The 20,034-nt window shown below is 33.7% G+C and overlaps 1 protein-coding gene and 1 long non-coding RNA gene across 4 annotated transcripts in view; both read left to right on the forward strand.

Annotated features, from left to right (window-relative positions):
• FBXO8 (F-box protein 8) overlaps nucleotides 1-12,471 on the forward strand; it is a 20,507-nt gene extending 8,036 nt beyond the window's left edge. For 2 of the 3 annotated variants that reach the window (XM_034401334.3, XM_034401333.3), the window contains 5 exons: nucleotides 1,914-2,250; nucleotides 6,582-6,708; nucleotides 8,787-8,905; nucleotides 9,366-9,562; nucleotides 10,101-12,471. In XM_034401334.3, coding sequence (XP_034257225.1) covers nucleotides 1,922-2,250; nucleotides 6,582-6,708; nucleotides 8,787-8,905; nucleotides 9,366-9,562; nucleotides 10,101-10,288 — 960 coding nt within the window. In that variant the 5' untranslated portion in view covers nucleotides 1,914-1,921 and the 3' untranslated portion in view covers nucleotides 10,289-12,471. The remainder of the gene's footprint in view (nucleotides 1-1,913; nucleotides 2,251-6,581; nucleotides 6,709-8,786; nucleotides 8,906-9,365; nucleotides 9,563-10,100) is intronic. The other variant, XM_087874855.1, reaches the window with a different exon arrangement.
• Nucleotides 12,472-13,257: 786 nt separating this feature from the next.
• On the forward strand, nucleotides 13,258-16,314 carry LOC148112628 (uncharacterized). Its single transcript, XR_015729145.1, has 2 exons — nucleotides 13,258-15,441; nucleotides 15,920-16,314. It is a non-coding gene; the product is annotated as an uncharacterized LOC148112628 (long non-coding RNA).
• Nucleotides 16,315-20,034: the final 3,720 nt, after the last annotated feature.

Raw genomic sequence — 20,034 nt, forward strand, 5'->3', positions numbered from 1 at the left:
TTGGCATATACTCTTAAACTATTATATATCCCGTAATATAATATTTTTATAATAAGGAACTGCATATGACTTTTTCTTTTTAAAAAATTAAAAGAAAAAATGACATGAAATTGATAATATTTTACATTTAATATGTTAATGTATTTATTAATGAAATCCAAGTGGCTGCCCACCTTACAGAAAGTGACTATATAGATGCAGATTTATAGATATATAATTGTTTCTGAAATAAGGTTTATAAAGTTATGTCAGGACTAAACAAGATGTATTGAAGGAAAAGGTAAGTAAAATAACTAGAGTAATTTCATTTGTTTGGCCCAATACAAAGACTTTAATAGAAAAATAAAAAAGCAGCAAAAAAGCAATAACATAATTTTATCAAAGATAAAATTCAAGATCAGTGTTCACAACTTTCATCAGGGATGAAGGTTCATTGGAATAAAACTACTTTTAAGAAATTTGAAACATTAGACATGAGATCCACCTGTACTTCTTGGAGGGATACTTTTCTACACTATAAGGGCTATATATGGCTCATACCCTATTTACCTGCCACTTTTAGCCGGTAAATAGGTCTTCAGTAGATGTTCAAACAAAAAAAAAATCTGTCAAGGTTTTGCCTGATATATTTATTGATTGATTGATTGATTGATTGATTGATTGATTGATTGCGATTTATATGCCACCTTTCTCCCTAGGGACTCAAGGCGGCTTACAAAATGACAACTTCAATACAAATCACAATACAATACCAAATTAAAATTAGTAACCAATACCAAATTAAAATCAGTAACCCAATTAAAAAACGATTTAAAATTATACCAGTGTACCCCAAAATGGATCAGTTTAATTGGCGGAAGAGCCACGTCTTCAGCTCGCGACGGAAGGAAAGAAGGTCGGGGGCTGTCCTGAGCTCAGTGGGCAATCCATTCCAGAGGGTCGGGGCCCCTAGTGCTATGCTATGTAGGTCTTTAACAGTAACGACCAGTATGTTGAATTGGGCTCAGAAACCTACAGGTAGCCAATATAATGATTTTAACATAGCTGTAATTCTGTCCAGGTGAGATTATTCTTCCAAAAGTCTTGCTACTCTTGATTTCTAAATAGTTTAAAATAAAAGCCCCACATAGAGCTAATCCATTTCGGTGGAAACTAGGGCATAGGTTACAGACATCAGGGCATTCATGGGTCATGAACTGACATGTTGGTTAAAGCTGGGCAAAAACAACAATGAGAGCCGATCCACAAATCATAGATGCCCACCTTTGTACTGTTTAACTACTGGGACTGCTATTATTGAAGTCCCCAAATATTTGCTAATGATTAACAATTCCATCTTGATAGAAATTTATCTGATTTTGTTTTGCCTCATCCAGATTCCCATAGTTTCATGGGATCGTTTCACTCAGAAGCTCATATTCTTTATGAACCTTTAACCTAACGATTTCTCTGAATTTTTTAATAGCTATATCTGTACTGGAGAGAAACCTGGCAACATTTCCTCCTAGTTCATGGATAGAAGAATTGATTTATTAAGGAAATTGATGGAATCCAAAATGCACTTCTAGTGGATTTTGATGATAGCTTATGAATCACTTCAAGTTGTTTAGGAAACTCATGTTTTTAAACACTAGTTTACATTTAATTAATACTATGAAATATTTTGTTTTTCTTTATCTTTAATGATATTTGCAGTTGACAATAGCTATAGACAATATATTAAATTTTTTAACCTCATATTTCTCTAGCTTTATAATACTTTGCATAGAATCCTGTCTATTAATATATGTTTAATAAAATTAAGTATAATTAAATGTATATCTGCAAACTATTTTACAGTTATAATTAAGAAATCCTGTTCTTTTTAATGAAGTAATTTGTATGTTTCTTTCCCTTTTGTTTACAACCTACAGGCTTGCAGATGGGTCAAGGGTTGTGGAGAGTGGCAAGGAACCAGCAGTTACAACAACAGGAATACGGAGGACAAAGCTGTCTTTCCAGGGAGAATGGTAGAAGGATGACTGTTAATAATGTTTCAAATAATAATCACCGGAAACATGCCCAAGGAGGAATTGACATTTACCACCTGTTGAAAACTCGCAAGTCAAAAGAACAAGAAGGATTCATCAACCTAGAAATGTTACCTCCTGAACTTAGTTTTACCATTTTGTCATACCTGAATGCAACGGACCTCTGTCTGGCTTCATGCGTATGGCAGGATCTTGCTAATGATGAGCTGCTGTGGCAGGGGTAAGGTAACAAAGAAAAGGCAATTAAAATCAAAATTTCTTGTGTGTGCTTTTTTAAAAAAAAAATACCAGATGAAAAATTACTATATATAGTCATGTGAAAAAGAAAGGATACCTTCTTTGAGTTCTATCGTGTAATGATGACTGATATGTCTTGTGTTGCTGTTTATCTAAGGTAGTATTTACCTACACTTAAGAACTGCAAAGGACCAGGTCTTGATATATAAAACCATAGAACTCAAAGAGGCTGTACTTTTTCACATGATTGTAGTTCATTAATTATGCCAATATTTTGGCTTTGAAAATGTCAAAATGTAATGAAAAAGACTAAAAATTATGGGATTCAGTAACTATTAATAAAATTTGAATCATAAAGCAAATTGTCTTATAATTTAGGGGCTTTCCAAATACAATTTCTTGCAGATCTTTTCCAGTATTAGAAAGTTTTGTTTCCACTACTAAAAGTTTCATTTCAAATAATGTATGTAGTAGTTTGCGAATGACAAAAAGATGTTTGTTCAAGACCTTAATACTTTCATCAGTATCCAATTGTGGTTTCTTTCAAAACAGTTCAGTATAATAGTAACAAGTATCATTCAATTACTCAACAAAACAAGGAATAATCTTACTGACTTTTAAGTAGTAAAAATATTGTGTAAATCAGCATTTCAGGGGGAAAAATGAAGAAAAATCTAATTCTAGTTAGAATGATACTGATTGATTATATAAATCAGTGACTGTGAAATTTTTGTTTTTGTTTGATATTATTAGGAAGAAACAGTAATTTCTCTAAATTCTTATTTTTCAATTTGACAGTAAATTAGGTTTCTTTGCATCGCTCAGTGTAAGATGTTTTAAAAAGCACTTTTTAAATCTATATACCATGATGTAGGAACTACTTGTACTTTCGTTCTATTGAATATATAGTACAGGTATATAATGTACTTTGCATTTATTTATTTTATCCCACTTTTATTATTTTTATAAATAACTTCAGGTGGAAAACATACTAATAATCCTTCTTCACAACAACAACAACCCTGTCAAGGTGGGTTGAGCTGAAAAAGAGCAGCCAAAAGTCATCCAGCCAGCTTCTATGCCTAAGGCAAGACTAGAGCTTACATTCTCCTGGTTTCTAGGCAAACACCTTAGTTTAATGAAACATTAAATTTAGTTTCCCCTAATCAGAATTTGCTGAAAATGAAACATGTTATAATAATTTTAAAAAAATATAAAAATAACAAACTTTGGACAATTTATCAGCCTGTAAAAACCCATGTTTGAATAAAAAGCACAGATCCAGATAAAAATATGTATCTTGTAAAGTCCCTTTTAAGTTCAGTTGGGTTAGTGCCAATAACTGGTAGTTATTAAAAACAGTAAATATATAGAATTCAATGCCTAATATAATAAATAAATCAAAATCATTTATAGTCACTAACGTATTCCTGCACATATCCACTATATGTAATACAATAATTTATTGACTTCATTGATTGTTATTACTAGGTAAATGTATGTTACGCTTGTACCCTAAAACATTATATTCCATATCTTTGTACTAATTTAGCTATAGAGTAAATGGTTCTTTTATTTGTAACCCTGTATTTCCATCCCATGCAACACTTACTCAGAAAGACACACTGGATCACATTCTTTCTCTGTGCAATGATTGATTTCCTGAAATAAAAGCTGCTTTCTAATGCCTGGTAGGTTTATTATTTTTGCAAGTCAGATAGGGTGAACTGATCTTTAGATTTATTTACTTAGTTAATCTGAAATATTAATGTAATTGTTATATAAATACAAGCACTAGATAGCACCATTCATTTGACTTTATCCAGTTTATCTGGATAATGCTTATCTTGAATGCTTATCTTCATATTTAAACTTCTGTATGTGAATTTAGGGTTATTGCATATTTGTGAGGCTTTTTTTAGCCAATGCAGCATTTTTTGCTGTCTAAAGTTTAGTACAATTTTGGAGGATTACAACAGCATTGTGCTAATCTGAATTTCAACTTTTATTGTTCTGATTAGGGAAACTCCTTCTCTAAAGAAGTAAGACAGGAATAATAAAATCCTCTTAATTTTTTTAATCTTTTTTATGTTTTATATCTTCTGAGAAATGTCTAAACTGCTTTGTTTCATTTTTAGAAAAGCAGCAAAATGTGATAGCTATATTGCTACAGTATTTATGAGGTGGGGATATGGGAGATATATAATAGTAATTACATATTGCTAGTATATTATGTGATAGTCACATTTCATTTTAAAAATGTATATAACTTACCTTTTCTGACAATGGCACTAATAAAATTAAAACAGTGAAACAACATAAAAGAACAGGTGATGGTGGTGATACATAAATGTATCCGTACTACAGAAGCATTATATGAGGGAGGGTTTCCCGTAACATTTATATTACAGGTTTTCCTTCAGTAGCATCTTATCCCCATTACTTTTTGATATCTGTATGAAGCTTATGTATAGGAGGGCCAAGTACAGTATTATAAGGAAATCTGATTGAAGTGTTCCATATCTGTATTTCTGTTGCATCAGAATCAGATGAGGCTATTTGTGCCTCAGTGATTTACATTCTATCTGCATGTTCTGATAAACTAAATGAGAATAAATTAATTAAAATTGAAAGTAGATAGGTTTCAAGTTTAGATAATTGCTACTTTTTTGTGTGGTGGTTGACCCTCTAATGCATTCTCTTAATAGTACTTAATAAGCCTAACTAAGAATGTGTCTCCACCCACAACTGTTGACATTGGCTTTCTCTGAGAGGCACAAGAAAGGATAGTATCTTGCCCAGTTTGTACAAAGTATCCAGAAAATCTCTTCTCGAAAACATGCAAAAATTGAGTGCTTGGTAATTAGGGTGAAACATGATCCTGAATGATAAGCATGGGTTACCTGAGATTTATTTGTTCCATGCCTTTAGACTGGTAGGAAGGAGGTCAATAAGGAAATACCTCATATGGACTCTATTTTTAGAATCACATACTCTTGATTATTAAGATATTAATATTATTAAGTAAAACCTTTGGAAGGAAGCATAGTCTTAGTTCTCTGTGGAATCAATGTTGGACTTAGGGGAGGCTGATTTCACAAAACAGAAAAGTACAGTGGTACCTCAGTATTCATCTTAATTGGTTCCTGGAGGTGCAATGAGTACCAAAAACAATGGGCACCAAACTAATTTTTCCCAAAAGGAATGATGTTGTGAGTCACAAGGCAGCCGACACAGACAAGTTCTAGCTTGTGTGTCAAATACTAAACAAACAAGTACCTGGACAAAGTTTTCACATCAAAATGCTTTGAACACCAAATTCAATGAGTTTCAAAACAGTTGAGTACCAAGATACCACTGTCTCCCCCCTCCCCCCTTTCCAGATACAAGTGCCAAAATTTGCACTGACTAGAGCTCTAAATATTATACTAACTATGAAGAAGCTTGTGGTTTTATTTCTGCTTCTGTTCCCACTTTGTGCTGTGTGGTCAAGCTTTACAACAGGGTTCTGCATTAAATCACAACTCTGTGGGCACTTAACCCCATATAAGCTCTTTGCCTGACTTGGCAGAAGACTCTTAGACACAACTCAGATACTTTATAAAACTTATGGCAGAAGCCTGAAGATAACTGGTTGATTTTTCCATTGCCCCAGCTTTGTTTCTGTATATCTGTCCATCCATCCCACACAGTTTAAACTCTAGTCCTTTTCTTTGTAATTTAAAGAATACTTGAAGACCCCGACAATAAAAAGAAATACTTTATGGAATATGTTAGTAATGAAATGAATTTGGCATATATAATGAAACTTACAACTTCCTTATTCATTCAGGCATTTTATTTTGCAATGCATTTCTTAATTCTTGCATATTGAGCTGTTGGTTGTTTTTTTTTCTATAATTATAAATCTGAAATCTGAAAAAGATACTTGAAATAAAACATAGTTTTATACTTGTACAAATATAAGGTGTTGAAAAACTTGGTTTGTGTAAATCTTAATATTTGTGTGCAGTAGCATTCCTGTCTTTCTGTGTCATATAATCTGCTGTAGAGACTTCCTTTTTTGGCTCATGGCGGAGTCATTATATATAATCCCATTGCTTGCCAGGGAAAAGAACTCGAACACGTTCCTCAGATTACTACCTTAGAAAAGTACTATTAAAATCTATTGGTTACATTGTTTGAGAATTTTGCATACTTCATTTTACAGTGTTTTGTAAGACAATTACTTGATAGTAATATTCAGGAAATGGATTGAATCCTAAAATCTTACATTACATTTTTATAGCTAACAGACTTTTTTTTACATTGTAGACTGTGTAAATCCACTTGGGGTCACTGTTCCATATACAATAAGAATCCACCTCTTGGATTTTCTTTTAGAAAACTGTATATGCAACTAGATGAAGGCAGCCTCACTTTTAATGCCAATCCTGAAGAGGTAAGTAGAATTCATATATCATTAATAGTATTAGCTGTGGTTATGATGCTGTTATATATTTTTCAACTGTTTTACAAACCCGAAATTATCCCAGAAGCAATAACCTAAGGAAAATACGTCTCTTGAAAAACAAAAATGGCGTATAACTTTTTAAATACATTTTGTTAACATCCAAACAAATACTTATAACTGAAATTTAGTTGGTTTATACCATGTGTGCATAATGTATATATCTATATATTTTTCTGGCATAAATAAGTAACAGAATTTAAAACAGAATAGTTAGTTTATGCTTATGCTGAAAAAAGCATAGCTCCATATCTCTGTTAATAGTAATAAAGAGCAACATTGATGCTTATATCTTTGAAATATAGGAGAAATATAAATAAAATATTTACATAAATATAAATATATCCAAAAGATATGTGTGTGTGTGTGTGTGTGTGTGTGTGTGTGTGTGTGTATTAAAATATCCCATGTTTTTTGTTTGTTATATTGACTAATTTTTTAATCTTATATCATACATTTCTCATGTAATTCTCTCCCTCCCTTCCTCCCCCTCTCTCTCCCCCTCCCTCTCTCCCTCCCCATGTGTGTGTGTGTGTGTGTATTCTAGAATTCGTTTAAGAAATTGTGAAATCTAAAATGTTAATTTACTAAACTGAATGTTTCTTGATCAATATGGAAGATTACCTCTTTTCCTAGGGACAGATTGTCATCTTTATGTTTGTGCCAGTTGAGACCTTGAATTAATTAAAGTTATATTGAAAGACCTGCAGTGCATAAAATGCAAAGTCTGAGAATTTCTTGGTGGTTATGTTGCTAGAAAAAGAAAAAGAACACCTAAAAATCAAAAGGAAGTGAAACAAAACCTCAAAATAATGCTTGAAGAGTTTAATTTATATTATATGACATAAAGAATAAATATGGTTGAATTATACACACACACACACAAACACGAGTCATATAATTTCCATATGGAACATAGCCAATAGGTTGTAAATCATTTGAAATGTGAATCCCTTACTCTAGCTCAGGGACAGGAGTCATACAGAACAATCTTAATCTCTTAAATGATTACTTGGATAATACAGTACTCTTATCAACATCACACAGTTATAATTATCTTGAATGTTAGAGGGAAAAGAAGCTTTGTTGTAACAGTACCAGTTACTCTTGAATTGAAGATTTATTCCAGTATATGAATATAAGATCTCTCTTTTAAGGCTCAACAGATTGTAGAGATTATAAAATGCATATGGTACATATAAAAACATACAATAAAGTAATGCAACAGTTACAAAAATTGAAAACAACAATAGAAAAATATAAGCATTTATTTGTATGGTATTTATATTTCAAAAATATTTTTAAAAAATCTAATTTTTATCAGAAAAATTACATAGCCATGCCTTTTTAATGGAAGTATGAAGTTCATGAAAATTTAAAGAGTTTTTTTTTTGTTAATTGAAATAAATTAACAAAAAAAATGAATGTTTATAGAAAGTAAATATTTCTGTAATAAGGAAATGATAAAAGAACTAGACAAATAACATTGTATGACATGTTCTAATGTGTGATTTCTGTGCCCATAGGTTTTACATTGGGAATAGGTTTTGTAGTTTCAAGATATGTACATGTAATAACAGAATTTGAACATATGCATGCAAAATCACCCATTTATTAGAGAATGACTTTACACAACAAAACATTAAAATGGCTATCTTAAATTACATTGAAAAGATAAATATTCTGGTAATTTCTTTTCCAGAAGGCCAAATTAGGAAATTATATATGGAACCATAGGCATCATAAATACATCATAAAAAGTTGTGTCACAATTTAAAAGACTAGAATTATTTGTGGAAAGAGTCTTTTCCCCTGCTGCTTTAATATATATATAAATCTTAACTATAACTATACTAACACATGTTTTATTTACATGTGAATTATATTCAACATGTTGAAATGTACCTCATAAGATAGAATTACTCTGTAATTGTTAAGATGTGTTCCATATGAAATACTCTGGGTGTTTAAAAATCTAATGTGCCATATAAAATGTCTCTTTCTCCCAGGGAGTTAACTACTTTATGTCCAAGGGAATATTGGATGATTCACCAAAGGAAATAGCTAAATTTATCTTCTGTACAAGAACTTTAAATTGGAAGAAACTGAGAATATATCTTGATGAAAGGTAACTTCATTATAAAATGACAAACATCACATTCTCTTGTATTTATGGGGATTTCTTATTAAAACATTATGAAATAATGGGATACAGTTACTTATTTCTGTATTACTTCATCAGCACCTTTTCTAGCATTCATTAATCAAGAATTATCATACTCTCTGCATTGTGGATAAAATCTATAGTCTGTTGAATCCCCAAAAGGAAGTGAAATGGGAGACATCTGATTTTAGAATTAGACAAGGACTATAGTACTTGAACTATAGTTGTTCATATGCTCATATTGTTGTATTAAATTAATGACTGGTTACCGTACATACAATTTGTCTAGTTGAATAATTTCTTTCATATATAACAATGTAAGCAAATATTTTGAGAAGCAAAGCCAGAGAAGACTGAATATTTTACAATGTATCTAAAATATGTGTACATTAGCAGCTTAAAGTATTTTTCTCTTTTAAATTAGGCGAGATGTTTTAGATGATCTTGTAACACTACACAACTTCAGAAATCAGTTCTTGCCAAATGCACTGAGAGAATTTTTCAAACACATTCATGCCCCTGAGGAACGTGGTGAATATCTTGAAACTCTCATTACAAAGTTTTCACACCGATTTTGTGCTTGTAACCCTGACCTGATGAGAGAGCTTGGCCTTAGCCCAGGTAAGGAGGAGGAGCATGTATCTATTTTAACTGATGGGTTGACATATCATGTGGTATTGTAAAATTTAAAAGCTAACAAGTTTAGCATATGTGATATTCATCTTTAAATCTGATCTTGTTTAATAGCACTGAATTGAGCAAAAGCCTTAGGCATCTACATTGTACATTCTTGTTATAAAGCTTGAAAGAATTATTAATTGACTTATGTGTCTTATAGATACTTATTAAAAACCAGAGAAAATTGATTCAAAAAAGGGAAGATAGATAGATAGACAGACAGACAGTATTTTAATATAATATACACATGACTTTCCCAAGGAAATATGGCTAAAATTTATATACAGTTTAACCTTATCTTGTAATGCAGTTATTTTGCTCTTATACAGTATTCTTTTTTTTTTTATTTTACAAATAAAGAACATGGATTCCTGGAGTCTTGTCCTAAAGAATTTAAATCCTTTTAATCTAAAATGTTGTGCAGGTTTCTTAAATTGTAAGCAGGCTTCACAAAATATTTTCTCATTTTTTTTACGCTTAGATGCTGTTTATGTATTATGTTACTCTTTGATCCTGCTTTCCATTGATCTTACTAGCCCTCATGTGAAGAATAAAATGTCAAAGAGAGAATTTATCCGAAACACGCGTCGTGCTGCTCAGAACATTAGTGAAGATTTTGTTGGGCACCTATATGACAATATCTACCTTATAGGCCACGTGGCTGCCTAAAAAGCCCAGTTTGTTAAGACTTACCATCTGTTGTTAGAAGAAGTCAGCAAATGAAGGAATTTTATCTGTTGTAGATACTGTATGGGGTTAAATTAGTGCTGGTTATTCTAACCTCTTTCTGCAATCAAGCAACTTTTTTAGCAATTTACTATGGAAGCTGAAGAATTTTTTGCAATTTTTTTTAAACTTTGCTTACAGTTTGCACAGAACTTTGCAATTAGTCTGACATATTACCATTTCTGAATGTTAAACTGACATTATAGTTTTAAACTGACAAGTTGGTGGACTTGTGCAGTTGATTTGCTTGAACACTTTAACCAGTTCATTTTTTAAAAAAAAAAATGTGATATGTACATACTGTATTTGACTAAAGAGATTTATAACCATAATTATTTTATTGTAAAATATTTTAAATAAAGTTTTTTCCCTTTTTTTTCTTCCTACTAGAAGATATATTGGATAATTTATTTCTTCACATAGTGAGACTGTGCATGTTCTTTAAAAGTTTACTTCACAGATGCATAACCAGTTATAAACTATATAATATTCTATGGGTTTGGACGCCTATGGTTCTTTGATATTGTTGAACTATGATTCCCACAGTCTTCACCATTGGTCGAGTGGGGCTGTCAGGCATTATAGTACAGCAGCAGTTAGAGAGTTACAGGTTCCCCACCCCGATTCATAACCACCAAACTGGAAGACAGGGTATCAGTCTATCCTTGTGCCTCAATATCTAGTGCCTAAAAATATTTAAAAATCAAGGTTGGATGCTTTTATTATTGTTGCTGTCTAGGTATGCTTTCTAACAATCAAGGTTTTGCAAGAAGATTTATTTACTTGCATTAGTCATACTCATTTTGTCATATCTAGATCAGAAAACATTCTTTGTGAATTAGATTAAGAGACTGGGATCCAAAGGATCTATCTGCACAACCTCTTCCCACCTCTTTCAGCCCTTTCTTCCTGCTCCCATGATATCCCCAATGTGCACTGTAGGTATAGTTTTCCTTCCCCTCCCCCACTAGAATTTTCTCCTGCCAATCCTGTAATTTTTTGTCTAATAGGCAGTGAAACTTGGCTATGCTCTAATTCAGCACTTGCAATACAAGAAGTGACCTGAGCAGACATGGCCAAAGCTGAGCCTTTTGAATGAATAGTGGGAGAAATGTAGCACTGAACCCAACATTGTTCTCACTATCAGGTATATTTGGGTCTGTTTCTATATACCCACAGGAGTGGTAATTTATAAGACCATGGAATGCCTTCTGATATTTTTTTCTATATAAATGAAATAAATATTGTCCTTGTTTAAATTTGCTGAATTGGTATATGATTGGATTAAGGCACCTTTTATTTGAGGGAGGGAGTATCATTTAAAAGCTGGTAGGAGTAAAGTAATTGTGGACTGTAGAATTTCTGCATTGGCTTCAACTACCTGTCAAAAAAATCTTGCAATCCAGATGCAAAAAGATATATAATATAGCCATTGTCCAAAGTCAAACAAAGTAAAGGTAGTGATAGAATCCGGTGTTGGGCACCAGGATTTTTCTGTCTCTTCTGCACCTCCTCTCATAATATCAGGGGACCAAGTAAAATTTTGTATAACCGTGAATCAAAGTTGAAGTGCACAATTGGATTCCAGCCATAGTTCCTAAGTCCAAATCTACTATATATATTTTTCCAAGCAAGTTGGATTTAATTATCAATAACAGTTTTGAAGGAGGTTGACTAGGACATTTTCCAAAGTTTAAGAAATACTTAAGAAAATCTGATAACTGTAATATTTTGACTTGAAAGTGGTTAAGAACTTGTGCTCTAAATGATGGATTTGAAATGCTATGTAATAATAACAATGTTAACAGTGCTTGATAATGTTACTTAATTATCACAATTATTTTTCCAATTACTAGAATGTCTATATTTTGTTTCCCATTTTGAATTCTGCTTATTTGTTGACTGTTAACTTGACAAATCTGAAATTGGTATTACTCTTCAGCTGACATAATTATACTTTAAAAAAAATCAAAATTGCACTGCAAATACTGGTTGGGGGATTGGGGGTTTCTTTGGTTAACTTTCTTGTGAAATGCAAATGAAGGTTAAAATGCAGATTAGTGAATTATAATCCCCCATTTCTTATATATTATTGTTACTTTAAATAAATATTTCACTCAATAAAATTTAGAGTCAGTTATCATTTTTTTGTTTTTATATTGTCTTTTTAAATTGTTTTTTAAAAACCTGTTCTGAACCGTTATTAATATGCATAGTAACTTGCTTTAGTCTCATATTATTGGTTTCATATTTAATTAAAATAATGAGGTGCTTGTTCTAAAATATTTATACATATTTGTGTTCTTGTATTTAAAGGATTTAATAAAATACAGTGTTCCTCCTGCCCAAACTTCTCCCAACTTCTGAAATACGTTTGGGGCTATATTTCTGGGAGACAGCATTATTCTTTCTAAATATCATTAAGAAAGGCTGTAGCATTAGTACTTGTAAATAATCAACTACCACCAATTATAACCCTAATTTTATAAATATGTACTTAAAAGTTAGTTTTTCCTAACCTTTCCTTCTAGGTAAATATGCATAAAATTTCTTCTTAAATGGATAGTTTTCAATATGAAAATAAAGAGATTATTTTTCAAATTTGCAAGGCAAACAGTACCTATGTTATGCATGTGACATAAAGCAAAGTCTCAACTGCTTGATTTTTTTTTTCTGAAGCTGTAGAGCATGGATTGGTCATTCTGTAGAGTTGAGTGAACCAGATTCTCAACACATGATTGTGAAATTTGCCTGTATCCTTGTACAATTTATAATGAACCATTATATTTAAGTGGACATTATGACAACTGGAAAGAGCCACATTCATTTGAGCCCATCAGCTTTGTAGATGTAGATGTGGCCCAGGTGAGAGCAGGGTGGCTGGGCAGTAGAAATAGGGTGCAGTGTGATTTGGTGGTGGATGAAAGGACCTTGCATCACCATACCTGATTGGGCGCATGACAAAGAAGTTCAGGTGCAACTTCAGAACAGAAGTGTGGGAGCGGCTATTGTCATCTAGGAATCTTGGTGTCTTTTGAGGCTCTGCTCCAATATGACAATATGCTCCAATGTGAAGTTGGACTGCAGGATCAGCTCGATCTGCTGCTTACCTACCTTCCTCCGTGAAGTGTAGTAGCATTCCTACACAAGTTACTGAACTCTGTAGCAACTTAGCAGTGGAGTTCCACAGATTTAAGGTTCTTCAATCTGCCTTTGGACTCAAAATCAGTGGTGGCTTGGGTGCCCATGGTCACTATGGCAACGATGGCCTGGTCCAAGTGCCCCACTCATAATAGAAGTTGCACATTAGATCTAATTTTTGTTTTGGATTGGTGGTATTGTGATTCGGATTGGAGGAAGTTAACAGTTCCTTCCCATGGACAGAACATGCTTTCTTAGCTGCTCTCCATGATTTCTTTCAACTATGGGGAGGTGGAGCCTGTTCCTTCACCCCATATCATGTAACTTATGGACCCAAATGGATTTCAAATGGAACTCTTTTTTTCTGAAGCTGTGGCACATGGTTCAGCCAACGCCTTGGAATGAACATACTGCAAGGTCCTGGATATGGTTATGTCTATGTGAATGTTCTGTCATTGTGGATTCCTTAGTGCAGGGCTATCAAACTCGTGGCCCCGCGGGCTGGATGCATCATGTGCTGGCCATGCCCACGCCTGGTTTAGTGAAGGGGAAAAAGTCCCAATACATAACATGACGATGCGAGTTTGACACCCCTGCCTTAGAACATTGGCTTAATTCTCTATTCTTACTGCAACTGGCAATCCTGATTGAGTGATTAAAACTCCACTAGATCTGAGTAGCATACAAAAGTAAGGAAAATATAGAAACAGGAGGTAAGTTTTATCAAATAAACTTTCTTGTCATTTTTATCTTAAAAATACTGTCAGTCTTGGAAAGAGCAACTTTCCCTTGGCCCGTATTATATTCAAAATTCATGAAATAAGAATACATATAGTAAGTTCTTACAACTATGAAATTCTTTCCCACTGGGTATCAGAATAATTTAAATTTGAAGATTTGCAGCAGAATTATAATCTTGTTCAATTAGCTCAGATTAAGCAAACGTGATTAATATAAAGACAGTGTAGTTAATATTTTCCTGTTATTTTTAGTTTGGTTTTTTTCCCCTTCCTGAACACTTTGGGTAGAATATATTAAGGACACAAAATAATTAAATAAAATTTGAAAGAGAATTCTAACTGGTGCAGCTAGAAATAACTATTTCCTCTCTATATGTGCTTTTCAGATCTGTTTATTTGGAAAGCCACAAGACTCACGTTGAATCTTTTTGCAAAAGAATTTTCATTTATAAAAGTTAATCTCCCTTTGGCCTACTGAGTGAAGAATGTTGGGTTAATTTAAAATGATTAATGAGATTTTTGTCAGACTCCTGCCCTCTACTGCCACTGCAGTATGTCAGCCCAATAACCTGGGAAACCCGGACGCCATTCGGTCGCCCCAGACAGCTTTTTCAAAAAGGAAAAGAGAGAGAGAAAGAGTTGAATAGCTATTGCCAGGTATTTGTCAAGGGTTGTGGACAGAGGCTCAGTCACAATACTTATATGGTCAGAACAAGTAGACATACAATAGCGACTTAATTCATGTTTGGACTGATGATCAATGCTGAGTAATTTTTAAAGTGTAATAAAGTAGTATTTTATATCTGTTTAGTTCAACAAATTTTATATTTCTGAAAAAATAAGATGCTTGTGGTTCACAGCTTTAAATTAATGATGCAGAAGAAGATAACAACCAGTGGTTGAGGTGAGCTTTGTACAACTTTTCAGGTGAGCCTGTTATCTAGTTTTAGGCTAGAATATAAATCTAAGTATGAGACCTTGATTGTCTCTGTTTGTATCATTCAGAAGTGATATTCTGATCAAAGGAATGGTCTATAGAAGCAATGGCATCTTCAGCAGCAGAGCACCAGGTTGGGAAGGCATATTTTATATTTATAGATAATCCTCCCTCAAATTCTTTCCAGTTTCCCCCATTTCATTTGCTTGTTGAACACTTGCAAGGAGAAAGTCAGTGGGTAACCAGAAAGAAGTTACAGATCCAAGGCAACCAGGCAAGTAAGTATCTGCTGCTGAATGGGGAAGGAAATGAGGGGGTATACTGGGGCGTGGGTCAGGAATTGTGCATGGTAATATGCAAAATGTGTTGCATGGATTAGGAAGAGTGCATGGATGTGCATAAGAAATGCCATTGTGGGTTGAGTATGCCTGTGGGCAGCATAGCTCAAGACAAGTCAATGAGGACATATGGGGGTACCATGGATCAGATAAGGTGCATGGCTCAGGGAAGACATGGGAGAAATGCATGGGGTGCACAAAGAGTGTCGTGTGAGCTATGGAAGGAGCATGAGGTGCTGCATATCAAGGGTGTGTGGAGTATGCAAGAATTGTCATGTGAGTTGGAAAGTTTGCAGAGGATAGCATGACTCAGGAAGTGAGGGAGAGGACAGCATGTGCCAGGAAATATGCAGGGGTTCCTTTCTCTGTTCTTCCTTCAGTTTGTTCCTTTCTTCCCTCACTTCTCTTTCCTTTCCAGCAGGCAGATAAGTGGCTGCTGCTGGATATAGGAGGGAGTGGCAGATTGCAAGATTGGCTGGGAAACTGTCACAGAATGTTGAAAATGAACTTAAAGTGACTGCAGCAGCAACCAGTAGCACTGAAGAACTACATCTTGAAATCTTATTCCCTTGGGAATCATGTGTCCCAGATTTTGCACGCATTCTGAAAGTTAGCCCTTGGTTCAAACATTGTTGCCCTATGATGCACCATTTCACCCAGTTAATGATTGTGACAATCAGATTTAGCAGTCTAAAGATGGAATTTTTAGTTGCACTCAGCTGGTCAGTAAGAATTTTAAACATACTATATCATTAAATGTTATGATTTAAGTGCAAAGCCATTGGAATTATTAACAGCACTTGGACTGACTGTCATGAAAGTAAAAAAAAAAAAAAAGAAGTGCACTTTGAAACTTGTTAATTGTATTATTTAATCTCAATCAACATTTAAGCTGTATTTGAAAAAGAACTTGGTCTCATTCAGTGATCAGGAAGCAAACAGCTACTAGGATAGTAGCTTCTTCCATTTTAGTTGGCAACTCCTTCAATTGGGGACTTTTGGCAGATACCTGACACTTATTGTGGCTTTTCTGGGACACATTCCAGGAAGACTGTAGAACAAATAGGAAGCAAAGATAATAATTCCGGGAGAAATGAAATATGATTTCCCATAATGCGGTCATATGTCACAGAATTGTTGCATACATACTGGATTATACTTTACTATTCTGTTTTTACAATGTCTATCCCAATTTTTTATAATTACAGATAATTGTAATTTAAATCTTTTTTTTCTCCTCAAACACTAGTTCATTTTTTAAAAAATTCACTAGATAACTATAGCTGCAGTTTCCATACAAACAGAAATCAGCAGGCCATGATTTTATTGATGGTATTTACTGTAGAAATATAAGTGCTGGAAGAATATAACTAAGGAAATAGTGGCGTGCATTTATTGGATTAAGAGTTGAAAACATAATCCTTGTTTAAACATGCATTCATACATGGGCATAAGGCCAAAACAATGTCTTTAATAATTCTTCAAGGCATTTGGATAGTATTTTATCCCAGGTTCATGCTCTGTTCTGATGTTAATCTTGCTGTCTTTTCTGAAAAGAACAGACATAACTTCTTTTAAATTGAAAGGCCAGTTCTTACTTCACTACTCCATGTATTCAGCCTGAATTTGTGCAGTCATAGCCATATACCTCCTAATATATTTTGATTCAATGAAAAACAAAAAAAGCCTTGGAAATTTGAGGCGAGTGACTTAAAGGTCTAGCTATTAGACTAAGAAGTAGACAAATTGGGGGTTCTGTTGTTATTTATTCTGCCTTAAAGAATATGTTGGATTTAGTTGTAGCTCATTGTGGCTCCAAACAAGCCCTTGAGCATGCATTTTTTGTAGTAGGAAAAAACTTTCCATTTGCTCCAATGAGAAGCTAGAGTCTCTTCTCCATGCTGCCCCCCCCATCCCCAGAAAATATCACCTGTAGGGACCTGACCTAGAGCACAAAGAAATTAACTCTTTTGTCCTGCAGTGTGTTGTTCTAGCTAAGGAGGAAGATCTTTTTTTCCCAGTCAATACAGAAATTGAGAAATGGAAGCATTTCAAGGAAGAGAAGATAAAAAGATATCCTGCAACATAGTTGCAAATCCCTGCAATCTATTTCCAGCCAGCAACCTGGACAGCCTGTATTTTTTGTGTTCAATGAAATAAATGAATACAGGTAGTCCTCGATTTACAATCATTTGTTCAGTGGCTGTTCAAAGTAACAATGGCACTGTAAAAACTGACTTACTCTTTTTCATTTATGACCACCACAGCTTCCCCATGGTCATATGATTAAAATTTGGATGCTTTGCAACCAGCATGTATTTATGACAGTTGTAGTGTCCTAGGATCATGTGATCGACATTTGCGACCTTTCCTGCCTTGCTTTTGACAAGCAAAGTCAATGGGGGAAGCCAAATTCACTTAATGACTCAATGGTTCACTTAATAATTGCATAAAATTGGGCATGACTCACTTAATAACTGCCTTGCTTAGTGATAGACATTTTGGGCTCAATTGTGGTTGTAAACTGAGAACTATCTGTACTTTACAACAGTGAACTAATATAATCACATATATAATTTCCCCCCAGAATTTCAAAATAATTTAGACTAACAATATGCCTACCGTAAATGCATTAATTTTCCTCTTTCATGGTCTCCCTCAGCCCTTTTTGAAAATGGATTAATTTCATAACTTCCAGATTGGCCATGTTCCTTCCAAATTGCTCCCTAAAGCACTATAAATCTTTAATTTGCTTCATTTTATTCTTCTGAAACAACACATGTAAACAAATGTAAATTTTAACATACAATTACATTGAACTTTGTAAAATTAATTTCCTCAGAGTTCTATTACACTATCCTTTCGTACGCAATTTGATCATAAGCTCTCGGAGAAAGAATTGTCAAATCGGTCTCTTTTCTCATAATATTAATGTTAATATTAATGAAAATGTTTTACTGCTTAGCTGGGTATACTTAAGGCCCATAAACAGAAAAAACAAGCTGTGGGAAGCTTGGTTTGAATCAGGATCCAGCACAGGCTTACTCTATTTCACAATTTAGCATCTTACATCTTAAGCACCCCTATGCTTAAGAATGTAGACATTCTTGCCTTTAACAAAGACCTATACTGTGCAATGCTCCGTTGCACAGAACATATAGTTGGTATTATCCATTAATGAACTTAATGACTTCAAAATCAGCCAGTCTCTTAATATATGACATAATAAGCAAATGAACAAGCAGCAGGCAGAACAGTACATGTGTATTTTTTAAACATAATCTCTAAGACATATCATGAAATATAGATTCATATGGATACCTAAATATAAATGCACTGCATTGCTAATTTTCACACATTGTTCAGTATCTGCAACATTACAGTATTCTTTATTATTATTTAAATTATTTTTAAAAGAGCCCAACTTGCAACATACAATGGAGAAAGTGATTCAGCCCACAAACATGATGTGAGATAAAAAGGTGGGGCTACAATGTATTTTATACTAAGGCTAAAATCAAGTGTACATTTCATAAGAACAACATATTTGAACTAAGTAAAAATGTACAGATTGTAAGACAGTCTTATGATAAATGTCAAAAATGAAACTTGTATTTCATAATATCAGTTTACATGTCTTTATATATTCCAATAGAGTAAAATTAATTATGTACTAGAGTCTAAGAAATTTGTTTATCAAACTTACGTAGCCATTCATCTCTATATTGGGTGCATAAGCTATATTGAGTGGTTTACAGGAATCAAATAAAAATAACACATTTATAAATAATCATAAAAATGTAAAAATAGTATTAAAGGTTAAATATTTATAAAAAATAAAATATACAAACCCCAGACAGAGAATGAGTATATCCACTTCCATAAGGGAGCCATCTACATGTATCTCTGTTTCCCTGGGATCTCCTGGTGACAGCCAGATCTTAAGGAACTTCCAAACTTGTCCCATCCTAAATAAGTTAGCCTTTATTAGATGCAAGACTTTGTTGCATGACTGTTGGCTTTTTCAAGTCCTTGTACACCTGCAATTTCAAGGTGGAGAGACTCCAACATAGAGCTAGTGCTGGAATAGATGAGGCATTGCCTGTGGCATGTCATCCTGAAATTCAAAATCTCTGGTTCCACAGGAATCAATGCCATTTTCTTAAGCCTTATGAGTCTGCCAAGTTGTGAAGAGTAACAGCTGGATTTATTCATTTATAATTATTAAATTATTTATCCAGTTTTCCTTATCTTGCCCACCTCCTTCACATGTGGTTTAAATGCTTGGTCTTCAGACTGATCTTTTGCCCTGAAGTCTCCATTAAAAATAAAAGAAGTGGTAAGGAGCATTTGACTGCTTCCCTTTCTCAGAGTGCTGCCAGTTATCTCTAGAAGCATCAGGGGCATGACTTACTGCCATAAACAGAGTTAAGCAATGCAGCCTCTAGGGATTGCAACTCTGCCCCAAGAAAAATTAATCATTCTGTCTGTTCGACAGACTCTAAGCCTGGGAAGGGCCTTCTGAGTTAAGAA

The sequence above is a fragment of the Pantherophis guttatus genome, chromosome 8, assembly GCF_059756535.1.
Source record: "Pantherophis guttatus breed Tessera chromosome 8, ASM5975653v1, whole genome shotgun sequence".
In the NCBI taxonomy this organism is placed as follows: Eukaryota; Metazoa; Chordata; class Lepidosauria; order Squamata; family Colubridae; genus Pantherophis; species Pantherophis guttatus.